Source organism: Dromaius novaehollandiae, chromosome 10 (genome assembly GCF_036370855.1).
Source record: "Dromaius novaehollandiae isolate bDroNov1 chromosome 10, bDroNov1.hap1, whole genome shotgun sequence".
NCBI classification, from domain to species: Eukaryota; Metazoa; Chordata; class Aves; order Casuariiformes; family Dromaiidae; genus Dromaius; species Dromaius novaehollandiae.
This window is the reverse complement of record NC_088107.1, coordinates 10,242,392-10,266,305: the sequence shown is the minus strand read 5'-3', so window position 1 is coordinate 10,266,305 and position 23,914 is coordinate 10,242,392. Positions and strand designations below refer to the sequence as shown.

The following is a 23,914-nucleotide window of genomic DNA, read 5'->3' as shown; positions in this document are numbered from 1 at the left end:
ATCATCTTTGCATAAAAGACCCTCCTGTTGTTGGTATAAAGTGTAACAGAGTAGGGAAAGACAAACTGACTGCTTGCCAGGAGGAGTGATATTGGTCAGTTCCGCAGCAATGGAAATTTTCTTTAAGATAAAGCCAAACCTCAAGCCAAAGTTACTGGAGTTCATGGACCTCCTAACAAGCGCGGACCTTGTTCCAGGAAAGCTAAGCAGAGGTTGCGACCCTGGGCGTGAGCCAGGTGGAATCTATCATTGCCCAGGCCAAGTGTCAGGGACATGATCCCTGCATGAATCCCAGACAAGGACTGGGATTGCTCAGCATCCTACGACTCCTACCAAGGCACATATAAAGAGCCCCATTCTGCTGTCCTTGCTCAAGAAAAGTCCCTGTTGTGCTCAGCAGAAATTCCACTGCTGACCCCAGAACGTGGGCCATGGCTTTGTTTCTGCTTGCATTTGCTCATCTCTTTATGAGAATTGTATTGCAGCTCACTGACACCGGGCACTTCATTTGTGCCCTTCTCAAACTCCAAGGCCAGGTCCTCGGCATGTGTAGGCAGGCAATGCCTCACCAGCTAAGACTGGTGCTCTGGTTGTTCTGGTTGCAAGGTGAAATCTTCCTGTCCTGCAGATTTTTTATGTATGTCCTCCCTGGCATAAGGTACTTCTGTATCGGTATTTCCCAAATTTTATTGGCTTACAAATAACCTTCATTAAAAAAAGAAAGTGTTGCTAAATGAATCAATGGTATGCACTAATGTAACATGCACCACAGCCTGGAAATTCCTGCTCTAGAATAAATCTCTCACCACTTATAAAAACTTTGAAAACTTGCACATCTAACAGCACATATTCCTGCTTTTCTTACTTACGCTTCTCTCCATCAGGATCCGCGACACATTATTCTGGGGGCTTATCTGCCAGGAGTTTTTCATGAAGAACCCAATGGCGCTTGAGTGTCTGTCAGCAGTTGGGGTGAACTTCTTGAAAGTGCATTTTGCCATCCTGACAGGCCCATCATAAATCTGGAATCCACGAATAGGGAATGTCCTGTGAGATTTGAAAAAACCCCCACAAATCTGTATTAAAAAGCTTGGGCAAAGTCTGAGTCCTCTCCTCAAAAAACAGAAAGATTAACAAGAGCTAAAACTTTTTTGTCTCCTGAAATTGGGATCCGGATGCTCATCGCATGATTAATGAAAGGTGAAATTCTGCTGAACGTCCTCCACAAGACAAAAGGCCTAAAGAAATGACCCATACACCCTGCTTATGGCTTGTCAGCTGGGGTAAAGCAGTTCAAAGGTGTCATCGCCTGCCTCCGGGGACTCACTGCTATGAGGAAACCCTTGCAGGTATGGACCGTGTTGGATCCTCCTCTCGGGTTTCCTGTTCCAGAGTAGATGGGCTTCTCAGGAAAATAGGAGTGCGATTGAGAAAGCAGTATCAGTCCCTCCCCGGAGGCCAAAATGGCTCCCTGGAAATAACTGCTGGGTGGTGCAGCACAGCTTCTCCTCTCCCTGCCAGCTACGTCGTGCAGGAGGTCCCCAGGAGCTAGTGCACCGCGTTTTGTACAGAAAGCTGATTCCTTCAGCAGCGGTGTACAGATGCACTGTCAAGTTGGCAGAATTGAAGGAGAAACCAGTGGAGTTGCAGGTAAGTACTTGCCTCTTTCGTGTTTTGTTTTGAGAAGGTACAGAGTTTTGTTTGGCCCCGGCATTGTTTAATTAAAGGGCGTCCGACTTTGATTTCGTAGCCCATAACGAAGTGACCAGCAGAGACCGGGAAGGGCAGGGCTCTACCTACCCGTTGGTGGAAAGACGGCTGGGTTGTTCAGACATAAGAGCCACAAAGCAGACAACGCGAACCGGCAAAGGGCTCCATAGGGTCTCTCTGGTCTGTGGATAACGGAGGCCCAGATTTCTCCTAAACTCCTGTTTTTTTCTTACTAGTTGGCTCTAGGGACCCAGAAACACTTCTTCAATTGAAAACAGCAGGCACAAGCAGTGTTTCTGCTTGCTCTGTTGTTTGTTGCTTTTGCCAGCGAAGTGACTTTGATTTCTGGCGTGGTGAGCCCAGTAGCTGGGACTGGTACCACCTCCATATCCCATTTAGCACCGTGGTGTGTGGAGAGAAGAAATATCAGACGTTTGTCATATTCCTTCTTTTCCAAGAGTACGTTGCTTAACAAATATCACAGATGATTAAAGGCTGATTAAACTGCAGAGGAGCTGTCTTGTAATTGCAATTAAAAGAACACCACCAATTACAGCTGAGGATTGCTCTGATTATTCTTGCTGTCTTACGCAGGTTCCCTTTCCTACGTCAGCTATGGCTGAGACATGCACGGTCAAGGCTCTGTGCAAGACGTGTCTGCTGAGTCCTGCTCATTGTTTTACTTGACATTCCTCACGAGAGGGTTTAACCATTGACAACCATCACTGAGAACATGTTAGGTTACAATTTAGGCCTGAGAAAGCCTGGCTTGTTCTGGGAGCGTGGGTAGGCGCAGAGGTTGCTGAAGAGGAAGCTGTGCTACTAATCAAAACAGAAAATAATTTTGAAATAGGGATGAGATCTTTCCTCTTTGTCAGGCTGGCCTTGTTTGCCCAGCTACCCTGGCAGGAAGAGCGGAAAGCGGTACAGCACCATCGTGCATGTACGGACTTTTCCCCAGGGATTTCTGTGTGTGCCTGCGCAGGGAGGCTGCGATTCTCCATGGAGGCTGCAGGTAAGACGTGTGAGCAGCTTTACGGTGCCTTCCCCCCCCCAGCCCAGCTGGGACTTGCACAGCTTTCCCTGCGACGCTGGGCTGGCATGTCCGGGCACCATTTGCGTTTGCAACACAGTGAACGGGAACTGGCCCCTCAGATGCTGTGTGTTAGTGAAGCCCTAAGGAAAAGCAATTTGGTATCCCTCAGATTCTCTGCTTTACTCTCCAGTGACCGATAAATTAAGCAGAAAATTAAATCAAACACATTCAGTTGTGGAAGCTCTCAAACTGTTGGCCTGAAGGAGGAGTTCATTCGGATGCTTATTACTTCTGGCCTGTACAATAATTTAAACACCCGGTATAAATTACTTTTTGCTAGTCACATTCATTCCTGAGGCTTTTATTCTAGCTCATGCTAATGCCAGGAAGAAATGGCAGATAGATAACTTACTGGTTTCTGGGCAGGGTTCTGTGCTCTCCATTTGCCCCTCTTCCCCAGTAGCTGTTTTGGCCTCCCCGGGAGCCAAGGTTGCTGCTTTCTCCAACAAAAATGGAGCGTGAAACCTCCAGGCTGGAGCCGTCATCTGTTGGGAAAGTTCCATCGCTATAATCAGACAAAGAAATACAAGATAACTATGCAGCGCAGTGCGAGGGATGAATTAATGCTTTTAATTACACCTCTAAAACCAGGAGAACTTTTTTAATTTGAAAAAAAGCCCATCCACCGGTGTAACAGCCTGGTTTGAAACCTCTTTAGAAAGCAGTAACCTAGTACCAGTAACAGAGGTAGCTTAGTGCTTGGCCATCGGGGGGGCTTTGGACATGGCTCTTCTTTGCAGGTCCTCCGCAAAGGGGTGGGCCGGGAGCAGCTGGAGCACATCTGGACGCCGGCAGCAGGAGCCAGCCCTGCTGCTCACCCCGCAGTGCCCCAGCTGTGGCTACCTTTGCTCGGCTTCGCTGCACTGCGAGGAAAGTCTCCTCGAATGCACAGCCAAATGCTTAGTCTACTGGTTCAGGACCTACGGTCCAAAAGGCAATAATCAGCTCTAATGACATGTTCCCCAGGCAAAGAGAATGAAAGGCCAAATTGCCCCTCGTATTAACTGCTACACTGCGAAGACTTGATGTGGTCTGGGAAGGAAACGTGAGATTTGCTTGTGTCTTGCCATAATTGTCAGGGGAATGTTACATTGTGGGAAAAAATGGAAAAAAAGGCACATTTTAAGAAATTACCTCGCTAGAGTGAGTCCAATTCCATTGTCTGAAAACCTAGGACAGAAGAAACACGAAGGTGTAAATTGCTCGGCGTGTCCGAGGCACGGCTGGCCTACAGACCTGACGTCTGTCGGGAGGAGCGCGACACACCGCAGGATGCCAGTAACCTACCCAGAGTTGCGGAAAATAATGTCGCCGCCCCTGGCCCAGGCCCCATGGTCGTTATTTTTAAAAGCAATAAGACCATCAATTATGGCAGGAACTCGCGGCTTTTCGGGGTCAGCATCTTGATGTGGGCGAAACCTGAAGCAAGGAGCCTGGTTAATACGGCACTAAAGAAATAGGAAACAACCTTAGACGCAGGAGGTCCTGCCAGTCAGAGCTCATAATGTCTCTAAATAGGATGGGCCTGAAGAGGTAATATGACATCCTGGATCACAGTCAGACTATTAGCTTGATTTCATTACTGTACTTTCTTACAAAGCAGAAAATAATAAACCTTATTAAGCGTGAAAATCTGGCCCTGGTCAAACCGACAGGCGATGTCTCACTGGACTTCGGGGGGCCCACAGTTATTCCTTAATTCGATTCAGTGTGATTGAGAGGCAGAGAATGCGTTTTTCCCAGTCACTTGGGTCCTTTTGTAATTGACCTTACAGGTCCCATTGAGAACCTCTGGATTCATGCTAGAAAAATCAATTAGGTGCTTTCAAAATCTCATTCAGCAAAGATAACCGAGTAATTGGAGATGCTTTCATTGCATGTACATGCGCTTCCATACGCTCCTTGCTCTGCCAATAGTGAAATTATCAAATGAAGAAAGGATTCAGCCTAGAAATTTGACTCTTCTCAATTACTTTTAGAATATTTCTTGCCACACTGGCTGTTAACGGCAGGCTTGTGCCATGTTTGGGGGAAAAAAAGCTTTGTTTATTCTCAGTCTGCCTTCACATGCTACTTCTTCCAACTGAAATACTGAAACATATAGTAGAGTCCAAGGGGACAGCCCTGGGAAAGATGTCACAAACAAGGAGGCAAAGTCGACCTTTTCTTTTAGCCATAAGGGAGAATCATACGTGGCATTAATGATGTATGAGAGAAGAGGAGAAAAGCCGAGACTCGGCCGAGAGCAGTGGCTGATTCCTGCCACTTCCTTCTCACATAGGCCCACAGGACTGTAGTGAGCAGGAAAATGGCATTAATTTACCTGCTCCCCCTCTGTGAAAGGAAGCTCAGAAAATTTCGATAGACATATTTATATACTGACAAAAAGCATTGAGACTGCATTAACTGAGCCTTACTTTCCTCATTAATCACAGACTTGTCTCAGCAATCTCTTATGTCCTCTTTCGGATTTAAAATCCTCTAAATAATTAATAAGCAATGCTGAAGTTTCCAAACCTGCTAAAGGAATAATGGAATCTAGATCCTTTCTCAAGTGCTTCACTGCTTAGTGCTCCTAGCCCCAAGTGCACGTGGATTAGTTTTGATCAGCAATAACACAGATGATTCATAGCTATAAAGTATGTGCCTCTAGACATCACAGATAGCCTGTGTGTACTTTCAGATGTTCAGCCATAACGAGGCATAATGACGTGCTAAATACAACGCAGAAGCCAAGAAGCAGTACAAGGAAGCAAACCACTTAGCCATACAGTATGTGCTTACCTGGCATTATCTACAGTAAGATACTCTCTGGGATCTTCAGCGCTGGCTCTCGTTGTCTTTACTCCTTTACCAATAAACAAACCAGCCTGAAAATACATGCAATTCTGATTATTTTAACAGACTGCACCTCAGAGACTCAAGGTCGCAGATTTTATCAATGAACGGGGGCAGCCAGCGTGCTCAGGCGCAGTGAGCTCCCCAAAGCCCGGGCGTGTGCTGCCTTTTCCGTGTCATTTGGCACCGCTCGGCATGACACGAGCACAGGAGGTAGCGTGCCGAAGTCAGGACGGAGCGCTACGCCACCATATGTTACGCATCAGCATCTTGGGTTGTCTTCCGACCCAGCGCAAGGCACTGAACTCCCACTCGCTCGCTCGCTCTCGCAGAAAGCAGCAAGAGCTGCTGCCAAGCTCTTGATAACTTTTTGGAAAAAGAGCATTGTTAAGAAGCAAGGCTTTAGCTAAAGAGCGCTGAGTCCCCTGACATTCAAAAGAGAACATGAGCCACTGTAGCCAAGTTAAAAATTTTGGGAGGGCAACAGCTGTCATGGACCAAGGTACGATATACGCAAGGCACACAAAGCAGCACTGATTTCAGTTTAGAATACTAAGAAATAAGTTTAAAATGCTTTTTATAGCTTACGGGCTAAGTTTTATGTCAACAGTATATTTTGCAAAAAGTTTTTCTTGCGGTTACCCTTGAATTTTTGGTCTCATTTTGTGAAGCCGATGAGCAGGCCCGGACACCAGCTCCTTTTGCTCACCCCGTAACTCCTTGCGGCGCTGGAGCCAGCAGCCTGCACTTCCTTGGATCTCAGCTACTGGCAGGTGCCTCTGTGGCCTGGGTGCTTCCCATCTACCATAGGCACCCCACCAAAGCACCCGAATTAGGAGCCTCATTCTGCCCAGCTCCCTCTGCAATCACTGGAAAGAGCATCCCAAACAGCTGATTGTCTCTTGGAGATAGTGAGCAAAATGCACTTTACTAAGGCATCCCAGTTAACCACCTAAAGCTAAATGGGATGAAACCAGGCATTCATCTATAGTGGTATACATCCTCCTATGTCGTCCCTGTAGCAAGCAGTCCTTTGAACCATCTCACTGCACCACGCGCCAGGGAACAAATTGCCTGCTGCCCCTTTGGGCAACCAGAGCATCAACACTCACCTACCCCATGAGAGAGCAGCACAAAATCGCCTGCTCATGTTAGAAGACCATTACGAAAATGTAAGGTACCCACAACCATCTTCTGATATCGGAGCACTGCACGCGGTCAGCCCTAAGCCTTGCTATCACATTGGCAGTAACACAAAATCATCCACATGCCTTGAAATTGGAGTGAACTCTGTTGTTGTAAAATACGCCCAAGGGGGTATGTTCAGCCTGTCCCTCTGGATATTGCCCCTCGGACTGTCCAGTCGGAACCCGGTGGAAGATGTACCATATCCCGACATCCTAAAAAACAGCAGAAGGCCAAAGAAATGGGACAGCACAATAAATGATACAGGTTATCCCACTGTGCTGGCCAGATTTCTAAACTGAGCTTGCAAAACATGTATGAGTCCTGGGGACATTCGCTAGCGCATGCTCTTATACCTCCCAACTTCTCCCGTGGCATGCACAGTGTGCCGTGGGACACACACACATGGATTTTAAAAATACATACATTATGGATGATATTCAGGTGGTTTATCAGAAAACATAGCCCCTTCTATACAGACATATTAAACACAAACACAATTTGACTAAACATCAGGGACGCAAACAGCCAGAATACGAATATATTGTACTTTTACTGGGCATATTAACCATTAACTGCAAATAAAAATCAACATTGCTAAGAGACATGACACACCATTTCCAGGCACAGTTGTGATGGAAAACCATACCAGAGATACCAGTGTGACAGTGGCAGGCAAATAGTTGTTCTTAAGAGAGACAAAGGCCCATGAGGTCTTCGAGGCTGGTTTTTGGGCATAAACAGGACTTTCCAGACGATATTCTGTGATGTTGTATATTTGGTCTGTAATTTCCTAATTGCTTTTGGACTCAAGCGGAAATATATATCCAGATTTTACAATGATGCACTAAAAATTCATTGCTGTCACGCTAACAACATCAGTAAGAGCAGAATATATGGGAACTGGAGGCAATATATAGCTCTTGCTGTTAAACAATTTTACCTGAGCACCAGCTGCTGCATTCCCTATTAAGTTGTTGTTTGGATTTGCAATCCAGAACGTGCTGACAGCCCTGAAAAATCAAAACCAAAATGATGCTAAGCAGTTACCAAACAGGAAGGGATATATTTTCATAGCACTGCACTAGACTTTAGCCACGATGCTTCCATTGACTTTAAAACTCCACACAACCTTCTAATGATACTCTTCAAGGAAAAAACATGTTCATTTATGGAGCCACATGCTGAAAGTATTTTGAATTATATGAGACCATTAACACAAAATCCATGCTCTGTTAAATATAGCTTAAGGAAACCTGATGTCACTTTTTTCAAAAGTTAAAACATTTGGAAAATGTCTGAAAAGTAAACTTCTGTTTTGCTTTCTAGAGCTTTGGGGGAAAGGCAGGAGGTATGGGATTCTCTATGGATTTATGATGCCTTTACATGAAACACAAAACAAACGTCCTTGCAAGCCGCAAATGTCTCGTTAAGTGGTAGATCAAGGAGATATTACTTTGACGTTTGTTCAGATAAAGAATTTTTGCTTCAGACAGATCAGTAGTGGCATGAACAGAAGCCAGATGCAGTTATGAAAATATTATCATCTGTTGTCTTACTTCATTTGATAACATCTTTTGCCATAATAAAGAGCACATGTAAAAAGACCTAAATATTTTTCTAATGATCACATCAGTTAATTTGACCATTTTAAGCAGAAAATCCCAATATTTTTTTATCCACCTTAACTATTACATATTCAAGAATCCACACTTCTTTAGATGAACTCAACCACTGAACAGGCGCAAAATAAACCTATATTAACCACACAGTCCACTGTAGCATTCCCACAACAATATTTCTAATTCATTCAGTAGAGTTATTTGAATAAGTAAAAATAAACAGTGTTTGGCCCCTGGATTCTTTTCCAGAAAGCATGACGATATAAATTTCCTTGGCTAAACTATGTTCTTACTTGCAAACATCAGCCAGGTCAGCACTTGGGTGACCTGAGTGCCCACATTGCAGTAGACCAGTCTCCAAAATGGAAGTGAACTCTAGCCAGTTATAACAGATATTGTTTACCGTGTTATAAATGAGGCTCATTGTAATTTATGCTAATCTCTACATTCTCACTAAATCTTCTGATTTACTCTAGACATTAACGTACTTATGTACTACGGACTAATTTGCTCTAGATGTTGCAGCCCAAATTCATCCCTGGTGAAAACAGGCAAAAAACTCCCTTGGAAGTAAGTGATATTTATGCCAGCTTACACCAGGGCTGAAACCACCTACATTTATCAGACAGATTTCATGGAGCCTTCAACATCCTACTTAAAAAGAATTGAAAAGAGTTCAGAAATGAGCAAAATGCTCAAACATATTGATGATTCCCGGGAACACAACAGGAATAAACAACAGCAAATATGCATTGTTAGGGTTCAGGCAGATGTTAACAGGTGTGTCCACATGTGAAACACTGTCAAGTAGCTAAATTATTTTAAAATGAGAAATGATATGCAAAGCTACAGTTTTTTGGTTAATGTCAAATGGCATTATGTAAAACGGAGATCGTGCACACTCCCCTTTGAAAAGTTAAGGTTCGCAACAACATTCTTCAAGCTAAAAAGCGCAAAGCAAGAGCAAACAATGACTACAGGTGCTGGGGAACTTACATGCAGTCCGTGCTTGGCACGGGAATGTAATTCCCGTAGACGTGGCTACGGATTGCAAGGCACATGGCTTCGTTGCGATCCGAAGGTAAGATCGTTCCCGACCTCGTGAGGAGGCCCAGGTTGTGATAGAAAGTATTGCGTTGCTCTGTCCCGTCTTCAAGGAAGAAACAGTGCCCCAGAGTGTCATAGCCAATACTGTCTTTCACCTGGAAAAAACATACAGGCCGTAGATTGCAAGGTTAATAGTAGCAGCAACCATGAATGACATGCTTTGCTTATCAATAAACTCCAAAAACCTCGTGGAGCGGTTTTGCCACCCTTCTGCACAGCGAGCAGCACCTTCATTCGCACCAGTTCTGGAGCTAACTCAAACTATACGCAGGTTGCATGAGAGTGGGCTGACCTTGCTATACAGCAAAACTCCTATTAACATTACTCGGAGGAAGATCACATGCATAATTAAAGGAAAACAGTAAAACACTGGATTTAAAACTGCCGTCAGTTCTAGGAGAGAATATTCAGTTCAGTGTCACGGACTAAATATCTGCATAAATGTAAGTGTCTTACATGATCAGCCAACAGACCAGCCTGGTTAATCCAGAAATGTTCATGAGTGCAACACTTCCCAAATAAAATAAGATTTTTTTCCAAATGTGTCAGGCAAAATAATTTATATTAGCAAAGTTTCTGTTCTTTCTCCTCCCTTCTCAGAAGCTGCAGGTCCACTTCATTCCTGCAATGACCAGCTTGTGCAGAGAGTGCCTTGCACTGTTTCAGGCTGTTTAAGATTAACTGACACGAGCAGAGATACTGCACTAAACCGGAATTTGAGTGAGGGGACTTAGCACAAGCCTCCTTTAATGTACAGTCTTATGAAGACAGATGTAGAAATTCTTCCTTTAAATGTGAATAGCAAATCAGGCTAGTTAAAATACCAGCTATTTATTACTAAATCTTTCTGAAACATAACTTTGTACTTCAAATGATCCATGTCAGCACACTTACTCACTCTTCAGGCGTACAAAATTCCTGTTGATGTCAGTTAGAGTTATGTCCATGCAAGACTGCAAGATTACCTAAGCTTAACCTACTTGGTTACTTCTATATACAGAGGGATACTTGAACTAAATCCATTTTGGTGTCATATCCCATGACTACCCTGTGATGAACTGCAACTGTACATAACTGCTGGTGTCACAAACAGTGCAGCCCCCGTAGGATTATGTCTACTGGATTTCACTGCTCTCCTGGCAGCCGCCCCTCAAGCGTGTCATCAGCTGCTTTTGTTTCTGCCTCAATGAGGTGTTCAAGAAATAGTTTAAAATAATGCAAAATGCAGCCGGGCAACCAAGCTGTAATTAACACATTTTTGGAAATCAGCTGAGACCCAGAGTGCAAGTGCAATAGCTCCAAGTGAGCTATGAGGAACATCCAGAAAATCCACATGCAGCGACACTGAGGGAAAGCCTCCCTATCAGCTGAGTCTTGGAAATACAGACAGTTAGGAAGTGGATTTACTTAAAAATGCATGTTTCTTCGCCAACCTGTGAAGAACAGTAAGTCCAGCTAGTTATATCCTTCCAAGTGGCGGGCAGAAATTGCGTTAAGGATGCCATAGAAGACTATTTTCAGAAAGAAACTGTAACAGCAAACCTCCCTCTGCCGTAAAGGAAACAGTATTTCAGTTGTAGAGTTTCATTGTCATGAATTTAGCTGAAGTCTAGATAATCTGTGCTTCAGAGGGTTGCATTAAAAATCAGCTCTGTATCTGAAACCAGATTTTAGCTTTAATTAATATGATTTATCACAGCCTCAGAGAGGCATGGCAGCCCGGAGAACTTTCATACTTGAAACTAAAGGGACCACACTCCTAACCAGAAATAACATTATTTAAAGATCATTTATATTTGTGTGAAAAGATAAGGGTCCAAATTGTTAGGACAAAGCAGCAATAACAGGACTGATCGGTTCTGGCTTATCACAGAGAGAAAATAGAGGCTTGGAAGCGGGAGCCTACCTGTGGCACCGTGACATTAGGAGCAGCGTATTACTGTATGTGTCAGCGTGAAACATTGCCCACAATGCGATCTGCAGCCCCTTCGGTGTGTCCAGCACAAGATAATTACGATGCCTCCAAACACTGAATTATATATAGTTCAGCAACACAATATAAGTGACCTTTATGCACTGTAACCCTATCCATTAAAGACTACAGTGTTGTGCGGTGTGGGACGTGTGCCGGGGACGCGAGAGGCAGGTCGCAGCCTGCTTTCTAACCCGGGTGAGTAACCGGAGCCGCGCGCTGCTGCCGGGGCATGAGGCTGGCACACAGCGCGGAGCAGCCCGGGCACGGCACAGCGCAAAACACGGCATTCCCGGCACGGGGCTGAAATTACATCGTCTAAACGCTCCGAACGGGAGGGAGAAAAAAAGGCCTGTTTGCTTTAATCTGCCTCAGAAGTTGAAGTTTCACAATCTAACGCTGAAGTCAGTACTCATCTGTATTACTTAACAGCCTTGCTCTGACACACATGCTGTTCTCTGGAACTGCAGATTATTTTTATTTATTTTAAAGCAAGGCTTTTTAATGCATTTCAATTACTCTGTATTGCAGTTGCTGCATTGAAACCACAGGATCCTTCCACGGAATCACAGATTTGTCCTTCGTTATGAAATGTATTCACTGCTTCACGGACTCAAAGCCTTCAACCGTCACGTGCTGGGGGACTGGACCTCGCGCTCGGATTCCTCCTGACTTCACGTCTATGGGCTCACACTTAGCCAGATAAACCATTAACAACCTCATTTCTGATAAAGACCAAGTGCACAAGCTGTACTTCTCAGGAACAGTATCCATGTAAGGCCTAAGTTTTCATCCCAGGCAGGTTTCTTCAATTCAAGAGGTTTAACACTGAGGGGAAGAGAAAGGGACTGACTTGCACTATTTCCATACTTTTTGGGCACGTCTCCTGCTATCCGAGAGCTCTGTAAACAAAAGCAGGCTCTATATGCAGGGAAAATCATCACGTATGAGAGAAGGTAATCAATAATTTGGGGTGATCTGGACAATATAAATACAGTTTAGGATACATGGAAAGTGCTCTCAGCCATACAAGTCCAGCCTCACATTTTCACGAATATATTCTTTTAAGTGGACCATTTTACAGTGTCCACCAAAGTGCATTTATGTCATATCTTACAGCAGCTTATGTCTGGGGTCAAGAAAACGTTGTCAGAAAAAAGCAGGGAGTCACTGGTAGTCCGGGGAGTGTCTCTGTCTAAACACACATTACACGAACGAGGAAACGCCTATGGACACCGAAACACCACGCAGTGTCCTGCAGAGCACGCAGCACTTGGACATGTCCGGACTAGAGAAGGAAACTATCTTTTCCAGCCGAGGCACCTTTTCTCCCTTTTTAATAAAATGTTCCTCTCCACAATGCCCTTGCTAGGATCTAGGTCAAAGCCAAATTCCTGAGGGCTTTTCTGGCACTGAAGTGGCCAACTGGGTCTGTCTCTCTCATATTTCATTCCCTTTGTCATGTGAATATTTTGGATTCATGACACACAGCCCCTGACATGTCTTTTATATCTCCCTTGCAAGCTAAAGGTTGCTTCGAGCCTTACATTTTAAATGAAAATTTCTATTATCACAAACTGTTCAGAATAACCATAGCAAAAATTTTAGTATATCCGATCAAACAATTATGTTAATTAATAAGACAGTACTAAGAACCTCAAATTCATTTTGAAGAGCAGTACCTGCACAGCAACAGTCCTAAACCTGTCAAACGGAGTGGCCAACTCAGGACATTTCTTGGGGAAAAAAGATGCTGTATTCTGATTCCTCTTTGTACCACAAAGCAGCAAGACAACTCATACACTTCTACTGTTTAGCAGTGCGTAAGCAAAGAAATTAGCTTGGTACTGATAAAATGTGTCTCCTACCAGAAGGCCATGAGTTCCATGTATGGCAACACACCTAGAGAAGCAGTGGTGGATAGCCAGGTTGTCAAGGTAAGTTGGGTGTTCGTATCCTCCTCTCTCATCCACGTCGCCGGCCAAGTGAAAGTGTACAGGGTAGCTGCCCAGGATTTGCTGCCCCATGTTTTTTAATTCCACTCCCGACATGTGAACAGAGCTAAAATTCCTCTGGATCTGTTGATACAGATGCAGATCCAAGTAAGGCGTTAGCAATATAAGAACATGAGACAAGGAAAAAAGAAAGAAGCCCTTTTTTTTTTTTTTTTTTTTTTTTTTAACTGTAGGCAACGAGTTTGCGGTGTAAACCAGGGCCGCGGGCGGAAGGAGGTGTCGGAGCCCCGCCGCGCCTCGGGCCAGCGCAGTACCTGGAGAGGAGCGTGCCAGCAGCCGACTCCCTGCCGACGGGGCGCTGCCGCCAGAGCTGCCAAGCAGCATCTACGGCATTTACCGACAGCAGCGCACAAGCGTGTGAAGCGGCTATGGGCAAAATACTCCTGCTAGCTACAGAAAAGCATAGCGTTTACCAATAGGCTCTATTTCCTGGTGCAATCCTCTCTGCCAAGTGACTTTAGGGCACAACAACTGCAGAGGTCCTCAAATGCCACCGACCGGGGCCGTTCCGGGTCGTGGCAGCGAGGAGCTCGCCAGCCAGCGCTCAGAGAAAGCGCAGAAAAGGCAGGTATCTGCAGCTGCCTGCACGTGTACTGAGGTTGTCTGTGGCCTCTGCAGCAGCAACACTTTGCGCTCCCACCGGGCACACGGGCCACGCAAGAGGAGGCCAAGGAAAGTGAGGGGAGGCCCAGCACCGGAGCAGGTTTGCTCTGAAGGAATCACAACGTCTTCAGCGACGTCTCGCAAACTGTGTAGCTTCACATCAGCCCTACTGACAGCGATGGCTCTAAGGAATACCCTCCAGCCCAGAAAACAGTGGGTTTTTGCAAACACAGTGAAGAAAACATCACCATCTCATCTGGAGTCTAGTTTTGCAAAATAGCCCAACCAACTTTTCCCTCCCTTGTAGACAAGCACACTTTTTCCCCCAGGCATGGTGGTAGTTTCATGCATTATATTGCTTGTTGACAAACCAGGAAAGCAGCTATCTGGAACCACCTACAGGCATATGCATTAAAAGTCACTCACTTTAATATGTCCTCCAAATGTGTCAAAGGAAAAAAACTGGCATTGATTTTGTCCATAACAGGAGTCTTCCATTTCTCCTTGAATAAGTATATTTCTTGTCAGAAGACCAACCTCTGCCCTCATATCTATGCCATCTATAACTTCTCCAATGTGAAGATAAAGCGGGCTGCCTGTGAAAAATCAGAGCTCTTGTTACTCAGGGTGAGAACGGTGTCTTTGCTACCCCATTGCTCTAAACAAGCGCACACCTTTGACTTACACAGTCACCAAATTTGGGGGAATTGCCCAGTTGTTATTATCTGACCCCAGAGGTGATCCCGGGAGCCACTTCTGGCTTCTACAGGGGACCACTGCCCGGGGTCTAACTTTAAAGTCCCACTATCAGGGGCCTTCAGCTCTCACACGTCAAGTGCCCATGCATTTATAGGACAAAATGTAGCTTAAAAAGACAAGCTGAAAATTGACAATGTAAATATTTACCACGAAGGAATAGCTTAATACAGTATTTCTTACCATCAATTTTCACTTGATTACTTTTACATTCGGTGCAAGGAAGGAGATTAAACTCTTCAGCTTGATGCATTGAATAATCTGTACTGGCAATGACTATTCTGTCACCAGGTAACCAACTTGTAACTTCATCCACTAAATGGAGAATTATTCCTTTGGACACTTCCACTTTAAATCCATTATGAGGCACCCCTGAAAAATAAAGCAATCAATTATTTTTACAGTCGTGCATGACACTATCATGCAATTAGCCAAAGAGTGTACCAATTTAATTTTATCTAGACAACTGCGGGTGTGTGATAACAGGGCTCTAGCCACTAAATATTTCAATGTCATGTCTTTCTAGGCAGCTAACATGTTATTTTATGAGAGCATTGTGGTTTAGTTTGGTCGCCAAGCACATGAGCAAAATTCTACAGTATTATCATCACCGTATCTTTCAGATTTGCAGCAGCTGGAAAAAAACAGAGGAAAGCAACAGAAGAGAGACAACTGCAGGGAGACACTAACCTTTCACCCATCCGCTGAAAGCGGTAACGGTGAAACGGATTCCGTCGTAGGTCTGGAAATCTCTTTGGGCTACAGCTAGCCCCGTTGTCCCGGTCCCATGATATTCTCTCTTATCTTCCACTGTCAAAAGCGGATCCCCTCCGAGGATCCCCACCAGAGCCCAGGGCTGCCTGAGCGGGAGCAGGAAGGAGCGCACCAAATTACAGGTTGCACCGGTCTTGAAGGAGGATGGCGAGTGCTTCGCGGACAGGTTTGGGCAGGAGGGGACGGTGCAGCGCGGCCTGCCCTCCCCGGTCCCTCCCGGCTCGCTGCACGCGAGGCGCCGGGCGCTGCCCGCCGAACCCCCCGGCCCCGGGACTCGAACCCGCGGTCCCGGCGCCGCCGCTCCGTCGGGGCGAAGCGCAGCCGGGCGCCCAGGCGCGGCGGCCGCCGGCGCGGAGCTGTCCATGGTGGCGCCGCGGGTCGCCCGCCCACCCTGCCGCCCGCAGGGGCCGGGCCCCGCCGCGCCGCGAGTTCGCGCCCCGCGCCCGCCGCCGGCCTCACCTGTGCCCCAGGCGCGCGATGTGCCTGCTGCCCAGGCGCTCCCGCAGCAGCCGCCGCGCCCCCGGCGTGAGGCTGCGGGCGGCCGAGTCCCCCACGGCGGCCGCCACCACCCTGCCGGGCGCCTGCAGCGCCAGGAAGTCGCGCAGCCGCCGGCACTCGCCGGGCAGCAGGTGGGTGTCGAAGCGCCCGGCCGCCAGCACCCGCGCCGTGCCGGCGTCGAGGACGCGCAGGTTGAGCCCGCGGCTGCCCCAGCGCCTCTCGGAGGAGTAGCGGCCGTGGCGGAGCCCCCCGGGGTGCAGCGTTTTGTCCAGGAGGGTCCAGGAGCGGCGCCGCCGGCCGTGCAGCTCCAGCACGCCGCCGCGCCCCACGCCCACGAACTTCTGCCCGAAGCCGTCCACGGGCGCCCCGTCGGCGGCCCGCCCGTACAGCGAGATGGTGGCCCGCGAGCCGTAGGGACAGCGCTCCGAGCCGATGTGCAGCTCCCCGCCGTCCTCGATGAGGATGTAGCGGGCCCGCAGGGTGATGGGCGGCCCGCGGGGGCGGTCGGCGAACACCAGCCTGCCTGCGGGGCGGAGGAGCGCGGTCGGGGGGCGGCGGGGAGCGGGCGCACCGCGGGGCGCGGGAGATGCCGCCCGCCGCGCACAGCCGCCCTCCTCCGCCCGAACGACAGCGGGAGATGGCACCTGCCGCGCGAAGCGCGCACCTCCGCCCGCAGCACCGCGCACCTGGACGGCGCCCCCGGAGCGCGGCGAGGGCGAGGCGCGGAGCCCGGCGGCAGGACCGAGGGGGCGGCCCGGCGCGGCCCGGCTTACCTCCGTCGCGGATGACGAGGGAGTGGAAGGCGGCGGAGCTCTCGAGGCGCAGGGCCGCCCCCCGGCCCACGACGGCGGCGCGGCGGGTGTCGGAGCCGGGGCGCCACGGGGCGAGGTGCGGAGCGGGCTCCGGGCAGGGCCCTGCAAGAGACGGCGGCAGCGGCAGCAGCGGCGGCGGCGGGACGCGGGGGGGTCGGGGGGGGCGCGGTACCGACCTGCTGCGCCGCCGCTCGCTGCTCGCTGCTCCACGACGCGTCCCGCGGCGCCGGCGGGAGGAGCCGGGCGGCCGGGGGTCCCGCCGGGGGTCCCGGGCCGGGCCCGCCGCAGCGCTCCGTCCGCGGCCGCGGAGCAGCCGGCCGGGGGCACGTGCGCCGCGCCAGCTCCTTCCCCGCGGCGGTGCGCGGAGCCGGCGCAAATGCACATCCTCTTTTTGACGAGGCGCTACCGTCCTCCTCACCCAGCAGGAGCCAAAACAGAAACTCCCCCCGCTCCGCACGCCGAGATCAGCCACCTCAGCCGCACACCGCGCCGCCGAGGAGAGAAAACCGACCAGCCAACCGACCGACCGGCGCAGCAACACGAGAAGCACCGGCGAGCTTCAAACTCCGGCTGCCAGAGCCGCTCACCTTCCCCCGGCAGCCTCCGAGACGCGACTCCTCACGCCGCCCCGGCTCCTGCCGCCGCTCGCCGCGGGGGCGGCCCCGACGCGGTGCTGGGGCGCTCGGGGCCCCGCGGGCGCTGCACCCGGCTGCAGAGCACGGCCGGCAGGCGCAGGCTGCTCCGCTCCGCCTGCCTCCCCTCCGCCTCCCTATTTATATCCATCTTCCAGCCGCCGGCGGTGCCCGCACTGTTTACAGCAGCGGAGCCGCTGGCTCCTCCCAGGCGGGGACGATCCCTCCAGCCCCGACGTACATCGCGACCGGCCCCCGACGCGGGGGGTGGCGAGAGCCCCCTGGCCCGCACGCCCAGGGCCTCCCCCGGCCGGGGCTGCGGGCTCCCCCCGGGGGCGGCCGGGGCCCTGCGCAGGCCCCCAGCGCGCCCGGCCGCGGGCGAGGGCCTGGGGCGAAGTGTGGGGCTGGGGGCCAGCTGCCTCCCCGGGAAGCCCCCAGAAGGGGGGCAGGGGCACTCGGCCCCTGTCTGCTGGGGGAGGCAGCCGGCCCCGGCACCTTACCGCCGGGGTACCCTGACAGCCCCCGACCCGCGGCCCGCAGGGAGGTATCTGCCCCTTGGCCTCGCCTGATGCAGCCAAACCAACCTGCAGTCAGGGCCCGTGGGGAGAGAAAGGAGAAATCCCTTCCTCTTCGGAGGCTGCTCTGGCGAGACACGGCCTCAGAGAAACCCACGTGCACCTATCCGCCCCGGCCCGGGACCGCGCTCCTTGCTTTTCCCAGGTCCCGTCCGGATGTGAGTGCCAGTGGACGTGGCACCGCCTGCAGAAAGACCCCCATGGACCATTTTGTTTTCTAGGAACCAGAATATCACTTTTTTCCTAGCTCTAAAACACAGCATAGCTGAGCACCCCTTCCTGGGGACACACAAAGGTCGTCAACCGCTTATTGCGGCCACAGCCCTCTCCCTCCCAGAGCCTCCGACAGCCGTCCCGCACCCGGGTCCAGCACCCACGGAGGGGCTCAGCCAGCAGATGTGCCCACCGCTGCTCCTGCCCAGGGCCAGGCCGGGGGGTGCAAAGCCACAGGGGCTGCCCAGCCCCACGACCTTGGTGTGCCGTCATCTGGCCAAGCCCTTCCAATCTGTCACCCCCGAAATTTATTCTGGTGCAGGGTTTCTTCTGACGGTGGGCACAAAGAGCCTATAGTGATGCTAATAAGCAGCGAGTGCTGTCAGACAAAATACGGGACCAGCCTGGGAGCAGGGGGAAGGGGCGAGGGGCACAGCCGTGCCGACCAGGCAGCCGCGCGGAGCTGGGGGAGCGCAGGCCTGTGCCGAGGAAAACGCATCCCTCCTCTTGCACTCTATTTTCGCACACAGAATATTACTGAATATTAAGAGAAGCATCAAGCCTAGAGAAACAAATCCAGGTAATGCTCCCCATTTCCGTACTCCATAAATGCAAGGAAATTGTAAAGCTGCCACCATTGCGACGTGCTGTTCATCTGTCACTCAGCGCTGGCACTTCTACTCCCCTCTCAGACGGCTTTTGCCATTTTGCTTCCAAAAAGCAGCTTTAGTCAGTGTTGTGCCTACGAACATGACACACAAGAATATAGGTCACGGGGACTCGGTTATTGCTATCAGCGGTACAGTGCCTGCGGCCACCTTTCTGGAGAAAGACTCCACTGGTGGAAGTTTCAGGCAAGACAAGAAAAGACTGTTTTGTCTCTGAACGCACTAAATTATCAGCTCTCTAAATTCAGCAGTTCTAAAAGTGCCAGCTGTGAGCTAGAAGAGAACTCGAACCTGTATTTTACACCTGTCGGGGCCCTGCAAATCCCATTCACCTGTACAATATTTACTCTGTGTAAAAGATTTCATAGACTTGCAATCTAAACAGAGGGAAATCATTAAAAATTATTAATCTACATAGTAAGGGCCAATGTAACACAGGCTTCAGCCTGCACATGAGCTTTGTGCAGGCCTTACAAAACTGCTAGCAAAGCTGAAGTCACTCTGGTTTAAGTGTGACTTTTGCTGACCAAGTACTGAAAGTCTCTAGGCGCAAGTGCTGTTCGAAGGCACTTTCCCTCAGTAGCCTCAAAATCCACAGACACACAGTGGTCTCATCCTTTTTCTCAGGAAAAACCTCATTTGAGGTAAACGATTTCAGTGGCATTTCCCCCCAGTGTTAACTGGCCTGAGGAGGAAAATCACAGAGCAAATTAGACTAGAAATATCATCCTGTTTTCCTGAAGAGTCACTTTAAGGGAAATACAGAAGTGCCTGTTGTTATCTGCATCTTGGTGCTCGGGAGCTAACACGTTTTCCTTTCACTCTTTCCCAAATTTCATTTTTTCAGGCTGATTTCTGTTTTTGCAAGAGCACCAGTTTAAAGCTTGCACAATAGTGGTCAGCAACGAGACATCCTCAGCGTAAGACCATTTCCAAACATCCTCACACCTGCAAGTGGGAAACGGTGACTAACACTCTTCTGCCTCAGGCATACTATCAGCGTGTGCTTCCTCGGGGGGGGGGGGGGGGGGAGGGGAAAAAAAAAGGGAAAAAGAAAAGCCTCACTTGAGTGTTGTTGTTACTCTGGGTTATAAGCTGAAGTCTATCTCTCTAACAAACAACACGGGTCATTCTCCACTACCCGAATGGGCTGCGAGCTATTAGGAAACCTCTAACATCTCGTGTCTCAGCATGTTGCAATGACTATAATGTTTTCCCTACAAATATGACTGTAACATTCAAGAACAAATATTGACGACTGGTGAGGTCTCGTTTCAAGGCAGTGACAGAAAACAGAGCTGCTCTAACCTGAGTCAGCTGTGGCTGGATTTTGTCCCACAGCGCACACAGCTCTCGCAAGGCACGCAGGTGCCACACGGGGCTGCACGCTCCCCGGCGAAGCCGTCCCGTCCCCGCACCGCTGCGCAGGGAAAGGAAGGAGAAGGAGCCCCCGACTGGTGACCCCGTCCCGGGAGCGGGGACCCTGCAGCCCCGGGGCTGAATCCCGCCCGCGGGGGCTCGAACCGGCGTCTCCCCCCGACGGGCTCCGCCGGAGCCGCGCCTGCTGCGCCGCGGCCGGCCGAGCGGCGTCGCCCTTGCACCGGCGCCGCTGCCGCCGCCGCGCGGCTCCCCCGGGCCCCGCCGCCCGCCCGCGGCCCCGCAAGTCCCTCTCGGCCCAGCCTCTCGGGCAACCTGGAAATAAGGGACGCGGGTCACCAGCTCATACAATAACGCTAATTAACAAACAGACTTTTTTCCCCACTCCTCCTCCTAGCTGTCAAATGCTGTCACCATAGCTGATTTCATCTTTTTTCAGGGCAGAACAGCATCCCCATGCAGTGCTCAGCTCGGAGCCGGAGAGCAGGCTGGCACGGCGGCTGCCCTGGGGAGCCGTGAACACACTGCTGATGACCCCTGCTTGCATTACGGCTGCTGTCAGAGGCCACCACAGGACCTGCAGCCCCACAGAGCTGGGTACAGCATTACCATAACGTTGCTTTTAGTGCCTGCATCGACTCCCACAGACTGTCTCCCCATAATGCGGCTCCCAATCTGTGGCCCATCTGCGGCGACTGCCTTCTGCACCAGCGTTCGTCTCGCATCTCCTACTTCACAGACAGCGACTGCTTCCTCCCTACCTGCTTCATGAGATGCTGCCTACTTAGGGCTGCGCACGCTGAGCTCTGGGCGCAGCTCTGCAAAGCGTCGGGGCCTGAATGACGGTGTCGGCTCCAGGCCCAGCTCCAGCAGCAAACACAGGCAAGGGCACAGGCAACCACCGCGTGCTGGACCACGCACAGCACCATCCACCCTGGCCAGTGCATCCCGCCCTGCGCGCGGCCCACCGACCCGCTCCGTCGGCAACGAGCTGTCACGCGAGGCTGTTCGACCCGCACCTGCGCGCCAGCGGAGCCGGCTGCCCGACCGCGAGGAAGCAGCGAGGGGAGGCAGAAACCACGGACGGGAAAGCACGAGACTGAGCACCACTATCACCTCGTGCGCTCGAGTACACACCACAGGTCACCAGCAGGCAGCAGAGACAGCCCGAAAACTGGTGAGAAACCAAAACCACATCTTCTCCTTATGTACCTACCACTTTGTTCCACTTTGGGCTTTATCTGTATTTTCCTTGTTTCAAGCATTTGCTCCTTCAGCAGCGAGAAGGCCTTGGACTGCTGAGCTTCCGAAGACGCTCCCGTGCTGCCGAGCAGCTGAAGCACCCGGTGCAGCAAGAAAGGCTTCAGCTTGTACCGCGCCACCTTGAGAGGACTGATACGGATTTTAGGCGGATTGACTTCTCGATCACAGTTGTAAAATCGGAAGAGATTCCAGGCCAAGCCAGGTCCAAAGGTATCCATTAAAACGTATCTGGAAAGTTTAAGGAGCATGTCACAGGACAGCTGCTTTCCCTGCGAGTTCTGGCTCAGATTCGGACTTAGCAGACTTCTCCGTTCCTTGCGCCGTACGAGGGAGTCGCCTCTGAGCAGCCCGGAGGGTTGGTAAGAGCCCGCGGTCCCTGGAAGACTTTTCGTACTGGGGAACAGTCCCTCATAATCCATAGCCCACAAAGAGCTGTTGGGATTCAGGCTATTTTCTGAAATAATCATAAATACAGTAAAACCTATGAAACATAAACAGTGAAGAACAGTTTTCCTCGTGCATTTCTTAATAGATATATATTATAGAAACACATTTATGAATGTTCTACTCTATCCCTGAATGCACTGTAGTTTACTACACTGCTTTGACAAGCTTACTGTACCTTTTGATAGGCCAAATCAATACATTATAAGGACTAATAATGTATTTAGATCTTTGGATTATTTCATTAATTCTTTTCAAGTACTAAAATATAATACGATTATTTGTTATTTTTTATTTAAACTAATGTTTTCTGTAGTGGATGCTCAGGAAAAATACCTTTCTTATATGTATGTACATAGATTCCTCCGAAATATCAATGACCAAAAGAGTATGTTCTATTCCATATAATTTTCTGGAAAAGACTAATAAAAGTCATGATTCCCATTACAGATTACAGTTGCACCTCATATATTGAGTGGGTTGAGATAAAGCCTTTTTCATACATGGCTGAGGAAGGAAGATGTTCACACTCCCACCGGCCCACCTGCATTTTGGGTCCAGACCACCAGGGTCTAATGCAGCTTCTACGATTCCGATAGATATAGGGAAGGGTTTGAAATGGTTAATGTTTTAACATAGCGCCATACTGCTAGAGGTCATGTCCTCAGAGCCCTGGAATGTGCCTGCAGCATTCCCTTGCATTTCCGAAGGGGAGGATGAGATTTTAAAAAATGTTCTTCTGTTTCCTAGAGGTGGATCTCTGTCCCTCTGCACGTTTTAGAAGCTTCAAATATTTTTTTATTTGATTTCAAGATGAGAGTTATCAGCTTGAGGTAGTCACGACTGACTGCCAAAGGGATTACCTGCATATTGCAATCACATTAGTTACAAGGTCTATTAAATTGTTAGAATTTTACATATTAAAATATACCTTTATGGCTGTAAGTCCATAACTGGGAAATATAACCCTGTAAGCTGCAAAATATGACTGCCAGGACTAGAAGGCAGTGGATAATTCAGAAATATGTCATAACGATACTAATAATTTGCATGTTTACTGCATCTTTCATTCAAAACAATCAATAGACGTTGCAAGAGTCCTATTCATAAGATCTCTGACAGACGAACGAGTTCTTTGACCATCTTATCGATGGGCAAACTGAAGCAGAGGGGAGCGAATAGCTCATGCAAGATCGGCGAGGGACAAGGAGAGGGAAGGAGGATGCAGCTGGACTTGCATCACCCGTCGCTCCTGCGTGGGGCTGGCGAAGCGGGGCTGCCTCCCGCGTGGGAAGGCCGTAGCTCCGTCCGCCGTTACGGCCGGCACGGGCCTGAGCATCCCTCTAAACGCACCGCGGCAGGGAAGCGACTTTAAACGTAAGCTGGATCGCATCTTCGAGCGGGGCTGCAAACTTTCTACAACAAACTGCGGTGGCATTTAGGAGGAGGAAAGCAGCGGAGGTACGATCAGTGCTTTCCTTCAAGGGCAGCCCCTACTTAACGAAAGGCCTGAAGGATAAAAGAAGAACATAAATTCCGGGCCCGCGGAGTGCCGTCGCCTCCAAAGCCGCAGTCAAAGCCCGCTGCCGCTAATAACCCGCCTTGGAGCCGGCAGCCAGCGCCGCTTCCCCTCCGTTTCCCCCGAGCCGCCGCGGCCCCCTGCGCTCCCCGGAGCCGCCCGGCGACCCCCGCGGCCGGGCCGAGGGGGCGGCGCACGATGGGGCCGCCCCGCCCGCCCCCCCGCCTCGCCCCCC

General features: G+C 50.1%; 2 protein-coding genes across 6 annotated transcripts in view; both read right to left on the bottom strand.

Annotated features, from left to right (window-relative positions):
• The window catches only part of CEMIP (cell migration inducing hyaluronidase 1), a 121,568-nt gene extending 99,894 nt beyond the window's left edge, over positions 1–21,674 (bottom strand). For both annotated transcript variants that reach the window (XM_026121289.2, XM_026121290.2), the window contains exon 1: positions 17,576–21,674. The gene's annotated coding sequence lies outside the window, so the exon portion shown is untranslated. The remainder of the gene's footprint in view (positions 1–17,575) is intronic.
• The window catches only part of LOC112996014 (inactive cell surface hyaluronidase CEMIP2-like), a 58,351-nt gene that overhangs the window by 34,083 nt on the left and 354 nt on the right, over positions 1–23,914 (bottom strand). For 2 of the 4 annotated variants that reach the window (XR_010390709.1, XM_064517263.1), the window contains exons 2-16: positions 21,670–22,170; positions 16,950–17,090; positions 16,138–16,699; positions 15,595–15,764; positions 15,088–15,276; positions 14,575–14,744; positions 13,399–13,608; positions 9,448–9,653; positions 7,773–7,842; positions 6,916–7,044; positions 5,591–5,676; positions 4,094–4,225; positions 3,941–3,976; positions 3,159–3,311; positions 870–1,047 (exon numbers count right to left, since the gene is read on the bottom strand). Coding sequence is in view for 3 of the 4 variants with exons in the window: in XM_064517263.1 (XP_064373333.1) it covers positions 870–1,047; positions 3,159–3,311; positions 3,941–3,976; positions 4,094–4,225; positions 5,591–5,676; positions 6,916–7,044; positions 7,773–7,842; positions 9,448–9,653; positions 13,399–13,608; positions 14,575–14,744; positions 15,088–15,276; positions 15,595–15,764; positions 16,138–16,699; positions 16,950–17,090; positions 21,670–22,170 (2,933 nt within the window). In the remaining variant the exon portion in view is untranslated. Of the gene's footprint in view, positions 1–869; positions 1,048–3,158; positions 3,312–3,940; positions 3,977–4,093; positions 4,226–5,590; positions 5,677–6,915; positions 7,045–7,772; positions 7,843–9,447; positions 9,654–13,398; positions 13,609–14,574; positions 14,745–15,087; positions 15,277–15,594; positions 15,765–16,137; positions 16,700–16,949; positions 17,091–21,669; positions 23,741–23,914 lie in introns of those variants that run through there. The other 2 variants (XM_064517262.1, XM_064517261.1) reach the window with 2 other exon arrangements.